Below are 21200 nucleotides of genomic sequence, written 5' to 3' on the forward strand. Positions count from 1 at the left end.
TATCAACTAAAAGGTATAAGACAAATAAAAGAGAAAAATGATCACAACAAAACAGTAACATAACAAAATTTTCAAAAGATTAACTGTTAAGTTTAGTTATGTATGGATGTTTTCTTCAGAGTTGTTTCTTACAAAGTGGGTATTCAAGACTGGAGGAACTATGATGTATGGGGCAAATGTTTTGCAACTTGTTTTGTTGTTGCACTTACTTTCCAAGTTGTTTTCTGTCTGGGATCTGCTCCATCTATACGTTCCACAACTTGTTCCCCTGTAGGTGCCTTCCTTTGAGAATGCCCCTGTCTCAACTCTACAATCTACAAACAACAGACAACAGTAAACAGAACTGGTATCAAAATCTTAGTAAAATGTATACCCTTAGTGAAAACATAGTATAAGCCTAAATAAATGTTCTGTGCTATCAGGATTAAGTGCACATCAGTGGATATTACAGAACAGGTTACACAGATGCAAAGTACAGACTATGTAAGCATTTAAAACAAAATGCACATCAGCAGTGTATAACACAGCAGAGTACCACACACACACACACACACACACACACACACACACACACACACACACACACACACACACACACACACACACACACACACACACACACACACACACACATCATGCCAGCACTATGGGGGGAATACATGGCAGCAGTAAATGAGGGTAGACAAACTGCAGTGTATACATTGTTGGACTGCTGCTATGTTTACAGGGAAAGGTACAACAGGTAAAAGATGCACTGCTACTGAACACACTCTGCTCTGAAAACAATGAAGGAATGCAGCAAGATGCCAGTCTACAAAGGGTCATAACAGTACTTACCCTTTCAGTGTGACACTGCGTGTACCAAATCAACTCCATGGCAAAAGTCTGTGGGTCTCAGTGCTGATGGGGGGGGGACTGCAGGCATATATAAAACACTGGCACTTGAATGCAAAATAAGGTACAGTTGCTATAATGAGGATTATGTAGTTTTCCTATATTCAGTTTCTGCAACTTTCATTATATTGTAGCACATTTAGTGAATTATCATTTCACCCACTTTCACTGCTGGTCATTTACTCGCCTATATAGCTTTAGGAGTTTCTTCTTTTTATTGCTCAGTTTATGCTTAAGGACCACCACACTGGAATGCTTTTAGAATTTCCCATTTGCTTGAATCTAGCTGGGACTACTAAATTTATACTTTTACTCAGGTGCAACTAGAACTTCTCTAAATAGCATTTTGCATGATTAACAGTTTGGGTAATGCTGTTATGTTTTAAACAGTTCATTACTGAATTGTAGAAGGTGTATACATCTGAAGTTCTTGAACTCAGTGACATTTGTTTCTGGTGGTTTGGAAATTCTGATGAAAGCTACTAATTTGTGGTCTGATTTATCCAAATGAAGGGATACCTTAGGGTTGGTACATACAGATGCTAAGTTTTTTAAGACCAGGTTAAGTATGATATACTCTCTGGTTCATGCCATAACAAGCTGGTTCAGGGAGTTTTTATTTACAAACGTCTAAGAATTTTTGAACATATCTTACATTGGTGGCATAGGTCCCCCAGTTAATCATTCAGAAGTTAAAATCATCTAGGAGACAGTGTTCTTTCTTAAGAGGACTTCTTCCAGGATATGTAGGAATGTTGTGTGATTTTTCAGAAAACACGGAGGGAGGTAAAGTAGCACTCCATGAATCAATAGCTGATCGTATTTAGTGTGATATGCTTTTCAGTTAGGTTCTCCATGTTCATCTCTAGGTATCTCTCTATCAAGGTAATGTGATCTCTAACAAATGCAGATTCACTACCACAGTTTCAATATAGTCTAAATTAGTTGTATGCATAACACACAGGTACTGAGAGTGCTCTCTGGGCGCAAAAAGCAGGTTTCAGTAACAACCCATACATGGATGTTGTCCAAATACAGGGGGGACTCAGGTTCTGTCAGTTTGTTGTGTAGACGTCTGCCATTAAGCAGAGTCACCTTGATGTGATCCTATGATTGATTTGTTTTGAGACAGGTTGGGAGGTGTATCAGATGGACCTTGCCTAAAAAAAGGCACAGTGGGGTCTGCAAAAGTTTTGCCAGTACACAGAGGCCTTGTAATGAGAGGCACAAGCTATCGCTGGCAAAGCAAGAATGTTGTCAAGCATCCCATCCCATGATGACACACACTGGATCCTTCTAGAATGATATCAAGTGTTTAGCCAATTGTTAAAATTCTTCTTTATACCTTGACATCACTTTTGGTGATGGAAGGATTCCACTCAATACTAGGGTCTTTCCTGCATCTGTGACATGCTTGGAGAGCTTTGACATCTCTCTCTTCATATCCCTCAGGGTTATGTGCCAAGGTCATTCACCACAATATGGGGCCCCACAATGCCATGCTCATATTTGTCTCTTTTAAAAGTCCTGAGGGCCCTTGTGACATCAGCTATTTTGGCTCCTGAAGGACAGCTTATTGTCAACCTCCTTGGCATAGCTAATCACATTGGTCCAACAGCAATGACATTAATCTAATACGAAGTACTGCCCACCAACTGCACTGGTGTCTGCTGCATAGACTGCCACACCTGAATTGTCAATGACTGGTATGCATCCCCTCCACCTCGTAGCAGTAGACTGTGCTGCCTCAGGGCCCTCTAATAAGCTATTGTTTTCAGCATTGTTAAAATTTTCTAGCCCCGGTTTGCCTCAAACTTTCAACATGCTGACTTCTGTTAAGACAGAGAGTATACAGATACATACTGTGCTTGCTAAAGAAATTGTATACATGTACTGAGAATGTACAAATTCTACTCAGGACCATATTCACAGTATGCAAGCCCTACACTGCGGCCTACATTAAAACATACTTCCTTATAGAAGGAAGACCTTAAATGATCTGCAAACATGGCATGGTAAAGCCCCTCCCCCCAAAGCACATCTTCCACTCAGGCAAATATTCACACTATGCAGACTTTAGAATGTGTGCAGCAATACTGATTGCTGTTAGTGTGTAAAACGGTCTGCTGATATGGGATGTAAAATATCTGGATTTTGCTGATAAAGTGGATACATATTGCTAAAAATGCCTTGCAAATTACAGGTGATACCATTTTGCAGGTTACGCAGGCAACTAAGGGCTTGTAACATGAATGTCTCTGAATTGCTTATTTAAGTTTGTATGCACTACAGTTTTAAAATGCAACATGTTTATGATAGTCATATCATGTCAATGAATGTCTGGGCTAGTGTACAAGAGATATTTGCATGAACACAGCTGAGCAGCAAATGACTGCATGCAGTGCGATTCTCAAATGTGCACAAGCATGCAAAGTCCGCCATTTTGCTCTATCAGTTCCTTTTTGGTATCCTGCAAGACAAAGATAGCTTCTAGCACCTCAGGGCATAGTGCATCTGCTTTGAAGATGATGCAGATTTCTCTATACTTACTTCACAGGGACTTCAGGCAGCAGCTTTTGGGTCATAATGGTGGACTCTTCAAGAATGCTGATGTGTGGCAGAACCCGGGCTTCAAGCTTTCTAAAGCTGTTGTCACGCCCAGGTCTGCAGATCAGTTCAGACCTATGTATGGTTACCTTGGGTGTTACCACCCTACGTTGTTGCAGTCATGGGAAGTAAAGGTATAAAGGGAACACCTGGTGATATCTCACACTGCGTAGTCTTCGCTTTTCATTTTCAACATGTGTGCTGTGCCTTCTGTGTGCAGCCTGCATGTCCTGCTGTGTCCACATGTTTTCAGTGGGCTCATACATGTTGCAAATGAACAGCATTGCTCACAGAGCAGTTACTTACTGCCTCACGGTACTTGGTCTCCAAGTTTAAGTCTCTGACAGGTGTTGGGTCACAGAGAATGTATTGCTCTGGATAGAATGTACATTTCTGGATAGAATGTACATTGAAGAAAGTTTTAGACAAATTTCCCAGTATACTAAGGGATACAGGACATTTTCTAACATTGTTGCATGAGTGTATTATACAGAATGAAGGACAGAACTACATTATGATTACACTAGATGAATTTATTTACTGTCATTAGGAATACCTATGACATATTAGCCATAGAACACATACTATCACAAGTAGCTAACTAGCTAACTTTGAGATGGATAACATTAGGCTGATAAGTGAGCTGCTTAAAATAGTATTAGAAAATAACATATTCATGTGTCAAGATGCTTATTATCGCCAGAAGCAGGGGGTGGCTATGGGCACCCCCTGCACTAACACTTACACAAATTTAGTGTTGGCTTACTGGGAGAATGAAGTTATATATGGAGGACAACATCCATGGAAGGACAAGTTAATTTTCTATGTGCGTTTTATTGATGACGTTTTTTGTTATGGGTGGGGTTGTGGATTTACAAAAATTTGTTGAATATCTGGAATCTACTACCACTTTCCTTAGGTTCACCATGCAGTACTTCAGTAGAGTTTTAGATTTTTTAGATGTAAAATTGTGAGGGATGAGAATGGAGTTTTGGACACGACCTTATTCAGAAAAAACAGGTGGAAGAATAGCATGCTATCTTATGACAGCATGCATCCAAGGTATGCTTTCAATGGTATAATAAGAGGGCAGGTTGATAGAATTTCACGTATATGTATGCAGGATACACACTTTGAACAAGAAATAGGCAAGTTACTGAGTAACATTTGTCGAAGGGGATATAATGAGAATAGAGTTAAATGTTATTACTAAGAGGAAACATTGCAGAAATAATAGGTCCAGGCCATGGTTTTCCAATAGACAACAGGATGGAACACCTGTTCAGTCTAAAGCCTCAGAAATGGACAATGGGTAGCTAATGTTAACAAAAAGTAACAACATAGGGGGACTATGTGATATAATAAAACAGAATTGGAATGTTTTGCTGACAGACGAAAAAATAGTCAAGGTAGTGGGGGAAAAAACAATGTTTGGTTTTAGAAGAAATACAAATTTGAAAGATTTACTATGTCATGAAGGGAAGTCAGAAAAAAGTAGGAACAACTTTACACAATATGCAGGTAGGTACATGAAAGTGCACAAATTGCAAAGCATGTGAGTATACTGAGGAGGCAGAATCTTATGTACACCCAGTACGAGGAAAACAATAATGTTTTGATTTGTATGCAGACTGTAGAACAAAGAATGTTGTTTATCTGGCTGTCTGTCAAGACTGCAGTTCATTCTATGTAGGAAAAACTAACTGTATGCTGAAAAACAGAATTTTGAACCATCCGTCTTCTGTAAGATTTAAACATTAACATAATTCACTTTTCCAGCACATTTCTAAGTATGAAAATCATAGGTTTAGATTTATGGTTATACAATGCGTAAATAAAAACAAAGCGGGATGATTTGATTAATAAGACAGAGCTGAATGAGACTAAATGGATCATTGCGCTGGCAGCATACAAAACCCCTGGTTTAAATGGGGTTACACCTTTAAGACCTGCACTAAGAAAAAGGAGGCTGCGGAACTGAATGTTAACTGAACAGCTGTATAAAAACTGCAGTTTCATTTGAGTTTTATATCTGAAGAAGGGCTTGGTCCCGAAAGCACTCATTCTTGTGTTTTTAATTGTGTTTTAAATAAAAGTTTTGAAGCTGTTCAGCATGGTGGCTAGTACCTGCTTTTTTATTCTTTCCTTTGGAACTTTAAGTTTCTGCTTGGGGCCTTGACTTTGTGGAGTCTGCCCATCCTGGGCCCATATCTGTTTTTGTTAGGTTCCCACACAGTAGTTAGTGAAACTGCTTCACAATGCTTATTCTCCAGTTTTGACTGACACAGAAGAAATTCCAGCTGATTCTGTGCATTTCGTAGGTTCATACATGTAATAACCACAGGACATCACACTGTTTAGTTGCCTGTGTGTGTGTGTGTTTTTTTTTTTTACCATTCCCCCTATCAGACCCTGTTTCGGTCAACTGGAAAATCTGTTGCCCATTAGCATGATGATAGCCAGCCAAAAGGGGCTATCATTGAAGTGATGATTAAAACAAGTATTTTTGTTTAATTCAAGGTCCTATCCCCACTGCCCATGCACGTGATCAGCATGCAATGGACATCAGTGATGTTATGTCACTCACTTCTGCCAGTGATGTAAACCTTTTGCACAGCTCTTACTCCCAGGATGTCAGTGTTCCTGTGGGGTCTCAGGTCTATACTGGAAATTCATTCATGGTAATGTGAGCCTTGGACATGCTCTCCTGCATCCTCCTTCTGAGAAGAGGTGAAAGAACTATACCATGTCAACCCTCTTCTCCCAATAGCACCTCCATCAGGCTTCTATGTCGATCAAACTCTGGTCGTTTGGGGTTATATCACATAACTGGGGAAACTTATTTTAATAAAAAATAAATTAAGACACTGTGTACAATGTTAGGATGTGAGGGGTGACAAAGAATGGAAGAATATGTTAGAATGAAAGATATGACCATTGTTTGGAAGTTATGTGTTTAGAGAGAAATTACTTAATAAATGTAGTTCTACCAGGGATTGGTACATATGTATATACTGCAGGTGTTTATGAATTACTGGAGATTTGTAATCAACCTTATTCAAGTTATGTGTTTATTGCTGTATGGGGTTATTGGTATAACCCTACTAAAAAGTACACTTTTTATATACAGTAAAAACACTAAAGAAGACTTTGTTTTACTAAATCCTGTAGTGAATTCTGCTTCTCTTCATCTTTACATGGTTTTACGGACCTTGCAAGATTGTGGGGATGAAGTAACAAGGACATTTCAGAAGAGAATAATATCCATTTTAAGAGTTGTGAGGACGGATTAAAGTTATAAGATGGTTACAGTGGTAGTTTGTTGTACAAGGGTTTTAAAAAGCTAAAATATGGAGCATACACTAGACCGGCTGATTAATAAAAGAAGACTCTAATATGACAAAATACTGCAATAATATGAAGTAAAAACCCAGGAATTATTAAAGGAAAATAAAAAAAAAAAAGCTTAGAGAAACAATGAACAAAGCAGAAATAAGATTAAACTGGAAAGATTTTTTTTCCTGATGACTAGCTCATAAGAAGTTGGTTGTTAAAGACAAGAGGTAATATAAATTGACATGGATATAATGCCATTCTGGGAAGGCTATAATGAAGCGGTATCTTTGGGTCATGTTTTCCTTTTTTGTAACATAATGTCAGGCTTTCTGGAACAAGCCAGCTGCTATGTATGAATTTGCAGGCATTACAGAACATATGCTTTGTTATGGCTGTTATAAGGACTGTGTGAAAAGCAGGGAGGGGAATGAGACTGAAGGGTGTTAATGCTGTTTGTCTGTAAAATATGGGGAACTGCAGTATAAGAAGTGGGGGATGAATAATGCTGATCTAGAAAAATGGTTATTACCGTTAAAGAGAGATAAGTAATGGAAAGATTTATGTTAAGAATTATTTCTTTATTGTCCGCTGATGGAATAAGAGAAAAACATGATTAAGCTATTGTATTAATAATATAACACAGAATATATCACAAAATATGACCCATCAGACAACATGGATTTCATAAATATAGCACACAAACAGCATTATTTGCTATACTTAACTTCATCTTTTAAGCAATGGATAAAGCATGCAATTGAGTCAGCCAATCACACCCTCCCACATAAAACACTAGTTAATTTTGTATAGGTAAAAATGCCCTGGAGTGCTTCACTGCATAGCCAACCAACAGAACTTTTATCATAGCACAAAGGCCAAACATATCCAAAAATGGTACCTTTCCAGCAGGAGTGCCAAAAGTACCAGTTCTGGGACCCGTCCTCATCTCCATATTCATTATTCTATTATCTGACTTACCAACCCTGAACAATACCTGATACACACTCAATATACTTGTACTACATTCAGATAGGTGACCTTACAAATTACCTGAAAGGAAACAACTAGACTTCATCTCAGTATAGAAATAGCTGGCGAACAAATAGCTATTATTAAGCTGTGAAAAAACAACTTTTTGGCATACATTAAAAGCTGAACTCCAACTCCACATTAAACATTAATATCCACTAAGGTACAACGCTATCTAAAGTTATAGAACAACGGTACCTAGGTATACATTTTGATAAGCAATTCACTTTTGCTGCACATGTGCAAAATATCACAAAGGATGCACTCAGTCGGCTAAAGTTAGAGTATAAACACTTTAATCTACTGCCACTAGAAAGTTCTAGCATTACAAATGATAATGTTTACCATTATTTGTACAGAACTTCAATAGTATGCAAGGGACTGCAAACAATACACAGAAAGCACCAGAGAACATCACTCTTACACACTAGAAAACTCCCAAGTGGTAGACAAAAACTTCCAGGTCAACTCTTTTAACTGTCACTAATCTGCTCATCTTGCCTGCCCACAAAAATCACATCACATCTCTTAGATAAAACAAAACGTAAGTCTGTATGGCAAAGCTTTATCTTGAATGAATGTTAAAGGAGAACTGCACCCACAGACTCAAAAAAACATGTTTATTTCATCATGGTTTGGTGTTTCCTACATTTTAACACCACTCTAGGACTACCTACAGGTTTTTAAACATTTGTATACATACTTTGAGTCTGACCACATGTGGTGTAGCATCTTGTAGTGATCCTGATTGTTTAGTCTGCCTCTAGGTAGCCCACAATGCAGTGCTTGTCTGTAAAAAAATTACATCATGCAGGCCTCTTTCTTCCTAAAGCTCCTGCCACTGCACTAATTTTACATGCATACACTGCTGTCTTTCAGTTAGCTTTAAGTAACATTTCATGCCGTTCAATAACTACTTAAAGCCTAAACAGTGCAAATGCCACATAACAGACTTTCAATGTGCTTTTACTGCTGCTTCTTTTTACAATGGATAAATTGCAGTCATTTATGAAGCCTGAATTGTACTACTTTGACTCATCTCCCATACCCTTCACACTAGACATCCCTAGCTATCAAAGCGCTAAGGGTTATTTGAGCTGTTACCTACTGTGATTGACAGCTCACAGCAGGAGACTTGACTCATGTACTGTTTCTTTGTTCTAGCCTTTACTTTCTGTATGGGTAGGGGAAGGATCAGGGAGCTGTGACATTACAGCATGGGTGTTTTTATTATGATGGTTGTGGTGATCTCAGTTTGGGGAAGGAATGGACTGGACAACTACCTACATTCATTGACCTTAAAGGCATCAATGAATTGGAGATGCAGCAAGTCTTTCCAGGGCAGGATAAAGGTTTTTAGAAAGTGAACACCACAGTACAGTAAGGTACTGTTCTAGTAGAGACACAGCCAATTTAAAATATTTTAAATGCTGTATTGTTGTTTATCCATAGCAGGGACTGTAAATAGGGAGAAAAAAGACATAGAAGTTAGGCAATTAATAATAGAATCCCATTGTTGTCCTTTAAATTCACACCTGAGATGCTAACCATATTTTTCTTCTGTAGCCGGTTGAAGTCCTTATCACCTCTGAGCTCTATTATCTATAAATATTTTTTAATGTTTCACCCTAGCCCCTAATATTGCCATGTAATTTGGTTTCTTTCTTGATTTCAGAATTTTTCAAACTGGTTCAGGAAGACTTGGAAAGTCTGCACTTTTTAATACAGCTGATGCATTAGAATTTAACTAGCCATACCCCTTCCTTATATTAACTAATGTCACCTTGCACATCTATACTAATACCTTTATTATTTGAGAAACCTCATCTGGTGGAACATCTGACAAAAAAAAAAATACATGGAACAGTGACAAAATCCAGGTAAGTGTTTAAATGGCAAAGCAACCAAAAAATTGTATAAGAACTTACCATAACAGTAGATGCCCTACTGATCACTGTTGCAGTATTTCAATACTGATGGGTTATCTCACCAAATAACCTGGACATCAGGCCAGGGCATCAATACCTAAACCTTCCATAGAACCATATGCCTGAGAGATGACCTAAGCCTATGGGTATAAGTCTGAATAAATAGATGTATGACCGTGACATCCTCAGGTATAAGTCTGGATAAGTGGACCTATGAGACTGAGATCCTCAGCCTATCTCAAAGCCAGAATACCTGGAGACACCTAAGGATGAGTAACATAAAAGGCAAAAGGTCAGCTAAGTGGAGGAAAGATGGACAATGGCTCTCCCTCAGCCTAAAAGAAAAGAAAGGACAATTCATAGATGGTAAAAAAGGGGGAAGGAAAGAAGCAGCGGTGGGTGGGAAGTAATACTACAGCAGTTAAAAGTAGGACATCTATTATTATATTAAGTTCTTATACAACTATACTATGTCTGTCCTTAGATCACCATTGCAGTATTCAATTAGTGTTGGGTTATTCTCAAAACTTAACATTTAGAAAGGGTGGATGGACCAGGCACAGGAGAACTGTCAATTAATCCAGAAAGGACAAATTTGGCAAAAGGCTGTGGATCCTGAGAAAGCATCTAACCTGTATCGTTTTGTGAAAGTGTGCATAGAAAACCATGTGGCTCCTTCTAGAACGGCCCTGGAATCAATCTGTTTGGAAAAGGGTCCAGAGGAAGGAAAGATTCGAAGAGACTGGGCCTCAACCGGCGAAGGTAAAGATTTTTATATAAGAATTTTGGGTCTTCTTGTCTCTTAGGTACTGCATTTTGAGAGTCAGGTGAAGTAGAAATCAATGCAAAGGCATCCAGAAAAGCATCCAAAACTGTGGGAACTGGTGCAGGCACAGGTTTACTAACTTCCAATAAATTAGAATATCTCTTCTGCACATCAGATACTTACTTGGATTCCCAATCAAAATGCTGTATCATCTTTCTGAGGGTGTCCCCAGAGGAGATTTCCTCAACAGGGTGAGTCAAGGGAGAGGGTATCCTCATCATAGGAAGACATTTGGCTACAGGAGTGAATCCGAGATGAGTAGCCCAGGGAGTGTTCATCTGAACAAGCCAGTTTCCTGTGTCTGCTTGTACAAATGTGGCACATTTGCGTAGCTCTTGGCTCACTCCCACATAGCTCAGCAATGCTTGATGTTCTTGCCTGTGCCTCTGAAGTGATTTCCTTGTATCAAGTGCGATTCGGGAAAAAGCTAAGTATTTATATTTAAAAATTACACTTCTAGAAGCTATTTGAATGACTGACTGCTGAATTCCTGCTTTATGTATTTATCTTCATTTTAGGCTGAAATTACTACATTTGCTCAAACTGTCTTGCTGTTGTCTGATGGACTTGAAATTGCCTTAAGTAGCTTGTTTAAGTTGTTTTGTGGTAGCATACACTCTCAAGCAATCTTTTTATGTTTTTACAGTAAGCGGACTAGGATATTCCATCAAGTGGCAATAGGTGGTTACCTGATCTGTATTACATGGGAAATGCATAAGAAAGCAGTAACTGCAGTACTTTTATTGGCCAGAATCTTAGCGAGTTTCTTGTATTTTAAGTGGCTGCATAAAGCTGCTCATTGCACATAACTGCTCTGTATAGATGTAAACACCTAAAAATGAATTTTTTCCTTTATATAACTACCTGTGAATCTATACCTGTAACTTGGTGGTGTATGGGAACTACTTTGAGTGTTGGGTACTACACAGCAGCTCGTCTGGAGTGTTGGGTACTACACAGCAGCTCGTCTGGAGTGTTGGGTACTACACAGCAGCTCGTCTGTGCATTGAGGAGAACTGTCCTTTGAATTTAGTATTATACCACAGCAGCTCATCTGTGTGTTGAGGAGCACTGTCCTTTGAATTTAGTATTATACCACAGCAGCTCGTCTGTGCATTGAGGAGCACTGTCCTTTGAATTTAGTATTATACCACAGCAGCTCATTTGTGCATTGAGGAGCACTGTCCTTTGAATTTAGTATTATACCACAGCAGCTCATCTGTGCGTTGTGGAGCACTGTCCTTTGAATTTAGTATTATACCACAGCAGCTCGTCTGTGCATTGAGGAGCACTGTCCTTTGCATTTAGTATTATACCACAGCAGCTCATCTGTGCATTGAGGAGCACTGTCCTTTGAAATTAGTATTATACCACAGCAGCTCCTCTGTGCATTGAGGAGCACTGTCCTTTGAATTTAGTATTATACCACAGCAGCTCGTCTGTGCATTGAGGAGCACTGTCCTTTGAATTTAGTATTATACCACAGCAGCTCGTCTGTGCATTGAGGAGCACTGTCCTTTGCATTTAGTATTATACCACAGCAGCTCATCTGTGTTGAGGAGCATTGTCCTTTGCATTTAGTATTATACCACAGCAGCTCATCTGTGCATTGAGGAGCACTGTCCTTTGCATTTAGTATTATACCACAGCAGCTCGTCTGTGCATTGAGGAGCACTGTCCTTTGCATTTAGTATTATACTGCAGCAACTCCTCTGTGCATTGAGGAGCACTGTCCTTTGAATTTTGTATTATACCACAGCAGCTCATCTGTGCGTTGAGGAGCACTGTCCTTTGCATTTAGTATTATACCACAGCAGCTCATCTGTGCATTGAGGAGCACTGTCCTTTGAATTTAGTATTATACCACAGCAGCTCATCTGTGCATTGAGGAGCACTGTCCTTTGCATTTAGTATTATACCACAGCAGCTCATCTGTGCATTGAGGAGCACTGTCCTTTGAATTTAGTATTATACCACAGCAGCTCGTCTGTGCATTGAGGAGCACTGTCCTTTGCATTTAGTATTATACCACAGCAGCTCATCTGTGCATTGAGGAGCACTGTCCTTTGAATTTAGTATTATACCACAGCAGCTCATCTGTGCGTTGAGGAGCACTGTCCTTTGCATTTAGTATTATACCACAGCAGCTCGTCTGTGCATTGAGGATCACTGTCCTTTGCATTTAGTATTATACCACAGCAGCTCATCTGTGCGTTGGGGAGTACTGTTCTTTGAATTTAGAATTATACCACAGCAGCTCGTCTGTGCGTGGAGGAGCACTGTCCTTTGAATTTAGTATTATACCACAGCAGCTCATCTGTGCATTGAGCAGCACTGCTCTTTGAATTTAGTATTATACCACAACAGCTCGTCTGCATTGAGGAGCACTGTCCTTTGAATTAAGTATTATACCACAGCAGCTCGTCTGTGCATTGAGGAGCACTGTCCTTTGCATTTAGTATTATACCACAGCAGCTCATCTGTGTATTGAGGAGCACTATCCTTTGAATTTAGTATTATACCACAGCAGCTCATCTGTGCGTTGAGGAGCACTGTCCTTTGCATTTAGTATTATACCACAGCAGCTCGTCTGTGCGTTGAGGAGCACTGTCCTTGGCATTTAGTATTATACCACAGCAGCTCATCTGTGCATTGAGGAGCACTGTCCTTTGCATTTAGTATTATACCACAGCATCTCCTCTGTGCATTGAGGAGCACTGTCCTTTGCATTTAGTATTATACCACAGCAGCTCATCTGTGCATTGAGGAGTACTGTCCTTGGCATTTAGTATTATACCACAGCAGCTCATCTGTGCATTGAGGAGCACTGTCCTTTGAATTTAGTATTATACCACAGCAGCTCATCTGTGCGTTGAGGAGCACTGTCCTTGGCATTTAGTATTATACCACAGCAGCTCATCTGTGCATTGAGGAGCACTGTCCTTTGCATTTAGTATTATACCACAGCATCTCCTCTGTGCATTGAGGAGCACTGTCCTTTGCATTTGGTATTATACCACAGCAGCTCATCTGTGCGTTGAGGAGCACTGTCCTTTTAATTTAGTATTATACCACAGCAGCTCGTCTGTGTGTTGAGGAGCACTGTCCTTTGCATTTAGTATTATACCACAGCAGCTCATCTGTGCATTGAGGAGCACTGTCCTTTGAATTTAGTATTATACCACAGCAGCTTGTCTGTGCGTTGAGGAGCACTGTCCTTTGCATTTAGTATTATACCACAGCAGCTCATCTGTGGATTGAGGAGCACTGTCCTTTGAATTTAGTATTATACCACAGCAGCTCATCTGTGCATTGAGGAGCACTGTCCTTTGCATTTAGTATTATACCACAGCAGCTCGTCTGTGCATTGAGGAGCACTGTCCTTTGCATTTAGTATTATACCACAGCAGCTCATCTGTGTATTGAGGAGCACTGTCCTTTGAATTTAGTATTATACCACAGCAGCTCATCTGTGCGTTGAGGAGCACTGTCCTTTGCATTTAGTATTATACCACAGCAGCTCGTCTGTGCATTGAGGAGCACTGGCCTTTGCATTTAGTATTATACCACAGCAGCTCATCTGTGCATTGAGGAGCACTGTCCTTTGCATTTAGTATTATACCACAGCAGCTCATCTGTGCATTAAGGAGCACTGTCCTTTGAATTTAGTATTATACCACAGCAGCTCATCTGTGCGTTGAGGAGCACCGTCCTTGGCATTTAGTATTATACCACAGCAGCTCATCTGTGCATTGAGGAGCACTATCCTTTGCATTTAGTATTATACCACAGCATCTCCTCTGTGCATTGAGGAGCACTGTCCTTTGCATTTAGTATTATATCACAGCAGCTTATCTGTGCATTGAGGAGCACTGTCCTTTGAATTTAGTATTATACCACAGCAGCTCATCTGTGCATTGAGGAGTACTGTCCTTTGCATTTAGTATTATACCACAGCAGCTCATCTGTGCATTGAGGAGCACTGTCCTTTTAATTTAGTATTATACTACAGCAGCTCGTCTGTGCATTGAGGAGCACTGTCCTTTGCATTTAGTATTATACCACAGCAGCTCATCTGTGCATTGAGGAGCACTGTCCTTTGAATTTAGTATTATACCACAGCAGCTCATCTGTGCGTTGAGGAGCACTGTCCTTTGCATTTAGTATTATACCACAGCAGCTCGTCTGTGCATTGAGGATCACTGTCCTTTGCATTTAGTATTATACCACAGCAGCTCATCTGTGCATTGAGGAGCACTGTCCTTTGCATTTATTATTATACCACAGCAGCTCATCTGTGCATTGAGGAATACTGTCCTTTGAATTTAGTATTGTACCACAGCAGCTCATCTGTGCATTGAGAAGTACTCTCCTTTGAATTTAGTATTATACCACAGCAGCTCGTCTGTGCATTGAGGAGCACTGTCCTTTGAATTTAGTATTATACCACAGCAGCTCGTCTGCCTTGAGGAGCACTGTCCTTTGAATTTAGTATTATACCACAGCAGCTCGTCTGTGCATTGAGGAGCACTGTCCTTTGAATTTAGTATTATACCACAGCAGCCCATCTGTGCATTGAGGAGCACTGTCCTTTGAATTTAGTATTATACCACAGCAGCTCGTCTATGCATTGAGGAGCACTGTCCTTTGAATTTAGTATTATACCACAACAGCTTGTCTGTGCGTTGAGGAGCACTGTCCTTTGAACTTAGTATTATACAGCTTAGCCCAGCCTCTAGTCCCACAGGCACCCTCAGTCAGCCCACTAGAACTCCTCATGCACTCTACCTTTGTAGGTCATTAAGTAAAGGACCTGACATCACAGATATCCACTTTCCCAATTTCTCAGCAGCCAGTTTGGTGGATATGGGTGTCTTGAGACAATCTAACAATTGTCTTAATGTTCACTGATAACCATTTAATCCTCAAAGAAACAAAGAATATGATAGAGATGCACATACACAATTTCTCAAGAGGTCAAACTCTCAGTTATTAGGCACTGAAAATTATTATGTTTGCCAGAAACACACACTCTACACCTACCACTCACAGTACACACTCTACACATACACCTACTTATGCTGAGTCACTTAAATGCAATCTCTCCAAACTCCAAAGATCTCCCAGACATCCCACCTGCAAAAATTATCCTCAACAACCTGAAAAAAAGCACTTAACAGAAACAACACCTAATGCTGTACATACACCCACACCCAGTCGAGCCTAAAGTGCCAAGACTATAGTGGAAACCAATACACTACCCAGGACTCTCTTCATATGGGACTGCATTGTACAACATACTGATGCCCCACTCACCAGGCTGAACAAGGAGAATATAATGGTTAGATGCCGGTCAGGGGCAAGGATCCATCAAGTTACACATACACCCCATATCACTGCACCACAGATATCAGCTCAATTCATAGACCACATAGGTGTAAATGGCGTGAGACGTACCTCCCTAGACTATATGAACAGAGACACTATGGAACTCTAGGACCATCTGAATAGGGTCTATATTAGATCAGCGAATGCTTAAACAAGCGAATGCTGATTGATATGCCTTATTTTAGCGAAAGTTAGAAATATCGAAGCAACAGAAACTCAAATTTTTTCCTAGGGAAAGAATTTGGTTGTCTGTTTCTGTTGCTTCGGTATTTTCAATGCTGTGGTGGAAAGTTACGGGTCGGATTCAGATAAGTGTGCAATTGTGTGGATGTGAGTGTTAGGGTGGGTTAGGTGAGTTAGGGTTAGGGCTCGGGTTAGGTATGTGTGCGATTGTATGGACATGAGCGTTAGGGCGGATTTAGGTTAGTTAGGGAGCGGGTGAGGTGAGTGTGCAATAGTGACGGACCTTAGGGTTAGGGTTTGGGTTAAGGTAAGTGGATAGTTAGTGGTGTGTGTATAGTTTAGTGTAGGGTTAGGTGTCAGATTTTAGGTGTATGTGTGTGGATTTCTGTTTGTTTGGTGTGCTTGTGTTGTGTGCATGTGTTTTGGATCAGCGATTTTTTTTCCCTAGGAAAAAAATTGCTGATCTGACAATTCAAGATTGTAAGCTTTCCCTTGCATAAGGTTGATCAATCAATGTTTGCTTTTTTAAGCATTCGCTGATCTAATATAGACCCTGTGAAAAGGCTGGCATGTCTCTAACATTAAGGAGCATTATACTTTCACCAAGGATGATGCCACAATATGAAAGGATGGTGACTGACTTTAATAACTGCTTACATTTCTGGCGTCATAGAGAGGACATGATTAACAGACGACATTGCTTTCTCAAGGATGGTCTGCACCTGTCCACTCTAGGCTTATGAATACTGGTTAAAACATGGTCCCCCCTCACAGCCTTTTTTAAGCAATGCCAAATTGGCAAAACTTCCAACATAGCATAATTTGCCCAAGGAAAGCTAAAGGTGTTACTGCACAGTGCTAGGATTCTAAACAAAAAACTCCACTCCTTCCACGCTCTCCTCATCTTGGAGAATGCAGACATCTGTGCAGTTACCAAGGCATGATTTAAAGCTGCTGAGAGTACTCCAGCAGTGCAAGGCTTCAGTGCCTTCCACAAATTCAGACCAGCAACCATACGGCCAAGGACTAAAGGTGGAGGTGTCTTAATCTACATCAATAACAAGCATATCTCTAGGTTGGTTAAACAGGATGGCGTGCCGGAACTCCTCCATGTCTGGATTACCATGGACAAAGTTCCATACCATAAACTATCAAGCTGCAGGTCATCCTCTATGTCCAATGAAACCCATAGCTCATATTTAGACCAACTGGGGTCACTCACCATTCATCCATACAGTGGCTATAAAAAGTTTACACACCCCTGTTAAAATTGCCAGGTTTTTGGGATATAACAAATAAGACCACAATAAATCATTTCAAAACTTTTCCCAACTTTAATGTGACCTATAACCTGTGCAATTCAATTGAAAAACAAATCTGTTAGAGGAAAAAATATAAAAAATAAAAAATGTACTATAAGCTGGTTGCATAACTGTGCACACCCTTAAACTAATACTTTGTTGAAGAACCTTTTGATTTTAATTACAACATTCAGTCTTCTTGGGTAGGAGTCTATCAGCATGGCACATCTTGACTTGACAATATTTGCCCACTGTTCCTTGCAAAAGCACTCCAAATCTGTTAAATTGCTAGGGCATCTCTTGTGCACAGACCTCTTCAGGTCTCCCCACAGATTTTCTATTGGCTTTAGGTCTGGGCTGTGGCTGAGCCATTCCAAAACTTTAATTTTCTTCTGGTGAAGCCATTCTTTATTGATATGGATGTATGCTTGGGGTCATTGTCATGTTTAAAGGTGAAATTCCTCTTCATCTTCAGCTTTCTTGCAGACGCCTGATGGTTTTGGTCCAAAAGTGACTGATACTTGGAACTGTTCATAATTCCCTCCACCTTGACCAAAGCCCCAGTTCCAGCTGAAGAAAAGCAACCCCAAAGCATGATACTGCCACCATCATGTTTCACTGTGTGGATTGTGTTCTTCTGGTGATTGTTTTTGCGCCAAATGTACCTTTTGGAATTGTGGCCAAAAAGTTCAACGTTGGTTTCATCAGACCATAGCACATTCTCCCACATGCTTTTGGTAGACTTGATGTATTGTTTTGCAAATTTTAGCGGGACCTGGATGTTTTTCTGTGTAAGAAAAGACTTCCATCTTGCAACTCTGCCCCATAGTCCAGACATATGGAGAATACGGGAGATTGTTGTCACATGTAATACACAACCAGTACTTGCCAGACATTCCTGCAGCTCCTTCAGTGTTGCTGTAAGTCTCTCTCAGTTTTGGAGGGACGTCCATTTCTTTGCAACATCAGTTTTTGATGACTGTCTTCACTGTGTTGCATGCTATATCCAATGCTGTGGAAATTTTTTTGTACCCTTCTCCTGACTGATACCTTTCAACAATGAGATCCCTTTGATGCTTTGTAAGCTCTCTGCGAACCATGGCTTTTGCTGTAGCAGGCAACTGAGTGAATGTCAGGAAAATCCTACTAGGACAGCTGAACTTTATTTTGGGTTAATCAGAATCTCTTTAATTGATAGCAGGTGTGTACCCAAGAAGACTGAATTTTGTAATTAAATCAAAAGGTGCTTCAACAAAGTATTAGTTTAAGGGTGTGCACTCTTATGCAACCAGTTATTGTATGTTTTTTTATATTTGTTCCCCTAACAGATTTGTTTGTTTTTAAATTGAATTGTACAGGTTATAGCTCACATTAAAGGTGGGAATAATTTTGAAATGATTTATTGTGGTCTCATTTTTTTATATCACAAAAACCTGGCATTTTAACAGGGGTATGTAAACATTTTATATCCACTACATATCATACTCATTGGGGTTTTTATTTATCCCTCTATAAAGTAGGAATCCTACATGACCCCAGATTTGCAGGCACACAGATTCCTAGACATTGTAAATACAAACACCCTGGAACAAGTACAACATATGCCAGCCAGAGGTACAAACATAATGCACATAGTACTCTCAAACATTGGAGAATGCTGCACACCCCTGCTCAAGTGTCATGTTCTCTCTGGTAAGATTAGACCACAAAGCAGTCTACTAAAAATCAATTCTGTAAGCCCAGTAAACCCTGTCACATTTAGGAAAAACTACTTTTTAATAAGTAATAACCTGTCAGAATTTCAAGCCACTCCAAACCCAGATAACACAGTAGCCTATGCAGAATTATTCACAGAAGCACTGTACAATCATGTCAATAACTGCACAGAGACGGCTGTGCCTATCAGAAGTAAGTCCAAAACTAACTTAAAAAAAAAAAAACACCCTGACGGAATACAAAATTAAACAGGTTGTACAAAAATTATAGCTAAAATTAGGAAGTGTAACATCAAAAATGATAAAAAATTATCTCTTCAAACTGAGGAAATAACTAAGAGGACTAATTAAGTCCAACAAATCAAATTTTTATGGAAAAATAGTGTCCCAGGCCAAGGACAACCATAAGGTCTTATTCAACTGTGTCAGAAACCTCAAAGGTGGTATACAATAGAATGCCAAACCGCTGGTAAATGCAGCCATGTTCACAGAACTGTGAGATATAGGAAATCTTCTGTCTGACAAATTCATCTTAACTTTACCCCCTCTCAGCCCCAGACACATCCCAGGAAACATCATCTATAATAACCCTCCAACTACTAAAGGTGCTGTTTTAAGGCAAAAAAATACAGCTTCAATTGGCTCTGATAATATAAAATATGACCTGTTAGGGCAAGCAAAGTCACTATTTAACCATAGCCTCTAAACAAGTTTTGCACCACATAAACAAGGGTGGGCCACCAATGTCAACAAGAGGGTAGTGAGACCAGCTATGTTGTATGGGTTGGAGACGGTGGCATTGACAAAAGGGCAGGAGTCAGAGCTGGAAGTAGCAGAGTTAAAGATGTTAAGAGTTGCACTGGGTGTGACAAGGATGGACAGGATTATGAATCAGTATATTAAAGGGTCAGCTCAGGTTGGACGGTTTGGAGACAAAGTCAGAGAGGCGAGATTTCATTGGTTTGGACATGTGTTGAGGATGGATGATGGCTAAGGATGGAGCTGCCAGGTAAGAGGAAAAGAGAAAGGCCTAAGATAAGGTTTATGGACGTGGTGAGAGAGGACATGCAGGCAGTTGGTGTGCCAGAGCAATATGCAGAGGACAGGAAGAAATGGAAACAGATGATCCGCTGTGGTGACCCCTAACGGGAAAAGCCGAAAGAGAAGAAGAAGAAAACATAGACCTCTACTAAAAGATTTAGTTTTAAACAGTAACTGAGACTCTGAGTTGTACAATTTATTAAAGGGGTACTTGCGTACTATCGCAACCAGATTTTTGATGGGAATACTGGCTGGTTGACGATCAGGCAATATGTGTGTTAATGTTTTCAAAATGTTAAATACTGCATTTTCTTTAACAGTTCTGGTTGTTTTGGGGAGTGTTGTCACTGAAAAGTAAAAAAAAAAAACATACTGTGGTTGTTTCTTTATGCACTTGACTGCCAGTATGTCAGTTATTGCAAGTCTGCCCGCTGAACGTTCCTTTTTTCGTGGCAGGAAAAGCAATGTCTGCTAACCTAAGAAGGGTAGTGTAAACTCTTCAGTACTTCAAATCCTTGACAAAATGCATGCTAACACAAATGAAGTGGGCACATGTTTCCCACTACAAATAAACAAAACCTTGTTGCCTTGATAACCATTTTTGAAAAACAGCATAGCAACTTTTGCCTTCTCTTACACTACACTTTCTGTTATGACTAATCTGAAAGCATACAGCTATGTACGCAATATATTTATGTACACATGGACAGGAGGTCTCAGTTTCTTAGCTCTACCATCCAAACTAATGATTTCCTTTGCATGGGCTGTAAAAATAACCACAATGTGCTAAACATTATTAAAATGAGTGCGGCCTTTTTAGCTGGCAGAATGTGAAGCAATACCATGCAGGACCTGAACAGCAAGCAGATATGACAAAGGTTGTACGCAAAACAAGATTCACATTTCCGGTTAAATTTAGGTTATGAATTTGGGACAAACAAGGTTATTCCCA

At 39.9% G+C, this 21200-nt stretch overlaps 1 protein-coding gene across 1 annotated transcript in view; it reads right to left on the reverse strand.

The window, feature by feature from the left end:
* The window catches only part of PPFIA4 (PTPRF interacting protein alpha 4), a 1641692-nt gene that overhangs the window by 532565 nt on the left and 1087927 nt on the right, over nt 1–21200 (reverse strand). Inside the window, exon 6 of the mRNA XM_044070202.1 lies at nt 210–314. Within this exon, the coding sequence (XP_043926137.1) occupies nt 210–314 (105 nt within the window). The remainder of the gene's footprint in view (nt 1–209; nt 315–21200) is intronic.

The sequence above is a fragment of the Protopterus annectens genome, chromosome 4.part1 (assembly GCF_019279795.1).
Source record: "Protopterus annectens isolate FY-2018-M chromosome 4.part1, PAN1.0, whole genome shotgun sequence".
Classification (NCBI taxonomy): Eukaryota; Metazoa; Chordata; order Ceratodontiformes; family Protopteridae; genus Protopterus; species Protopterus annectens.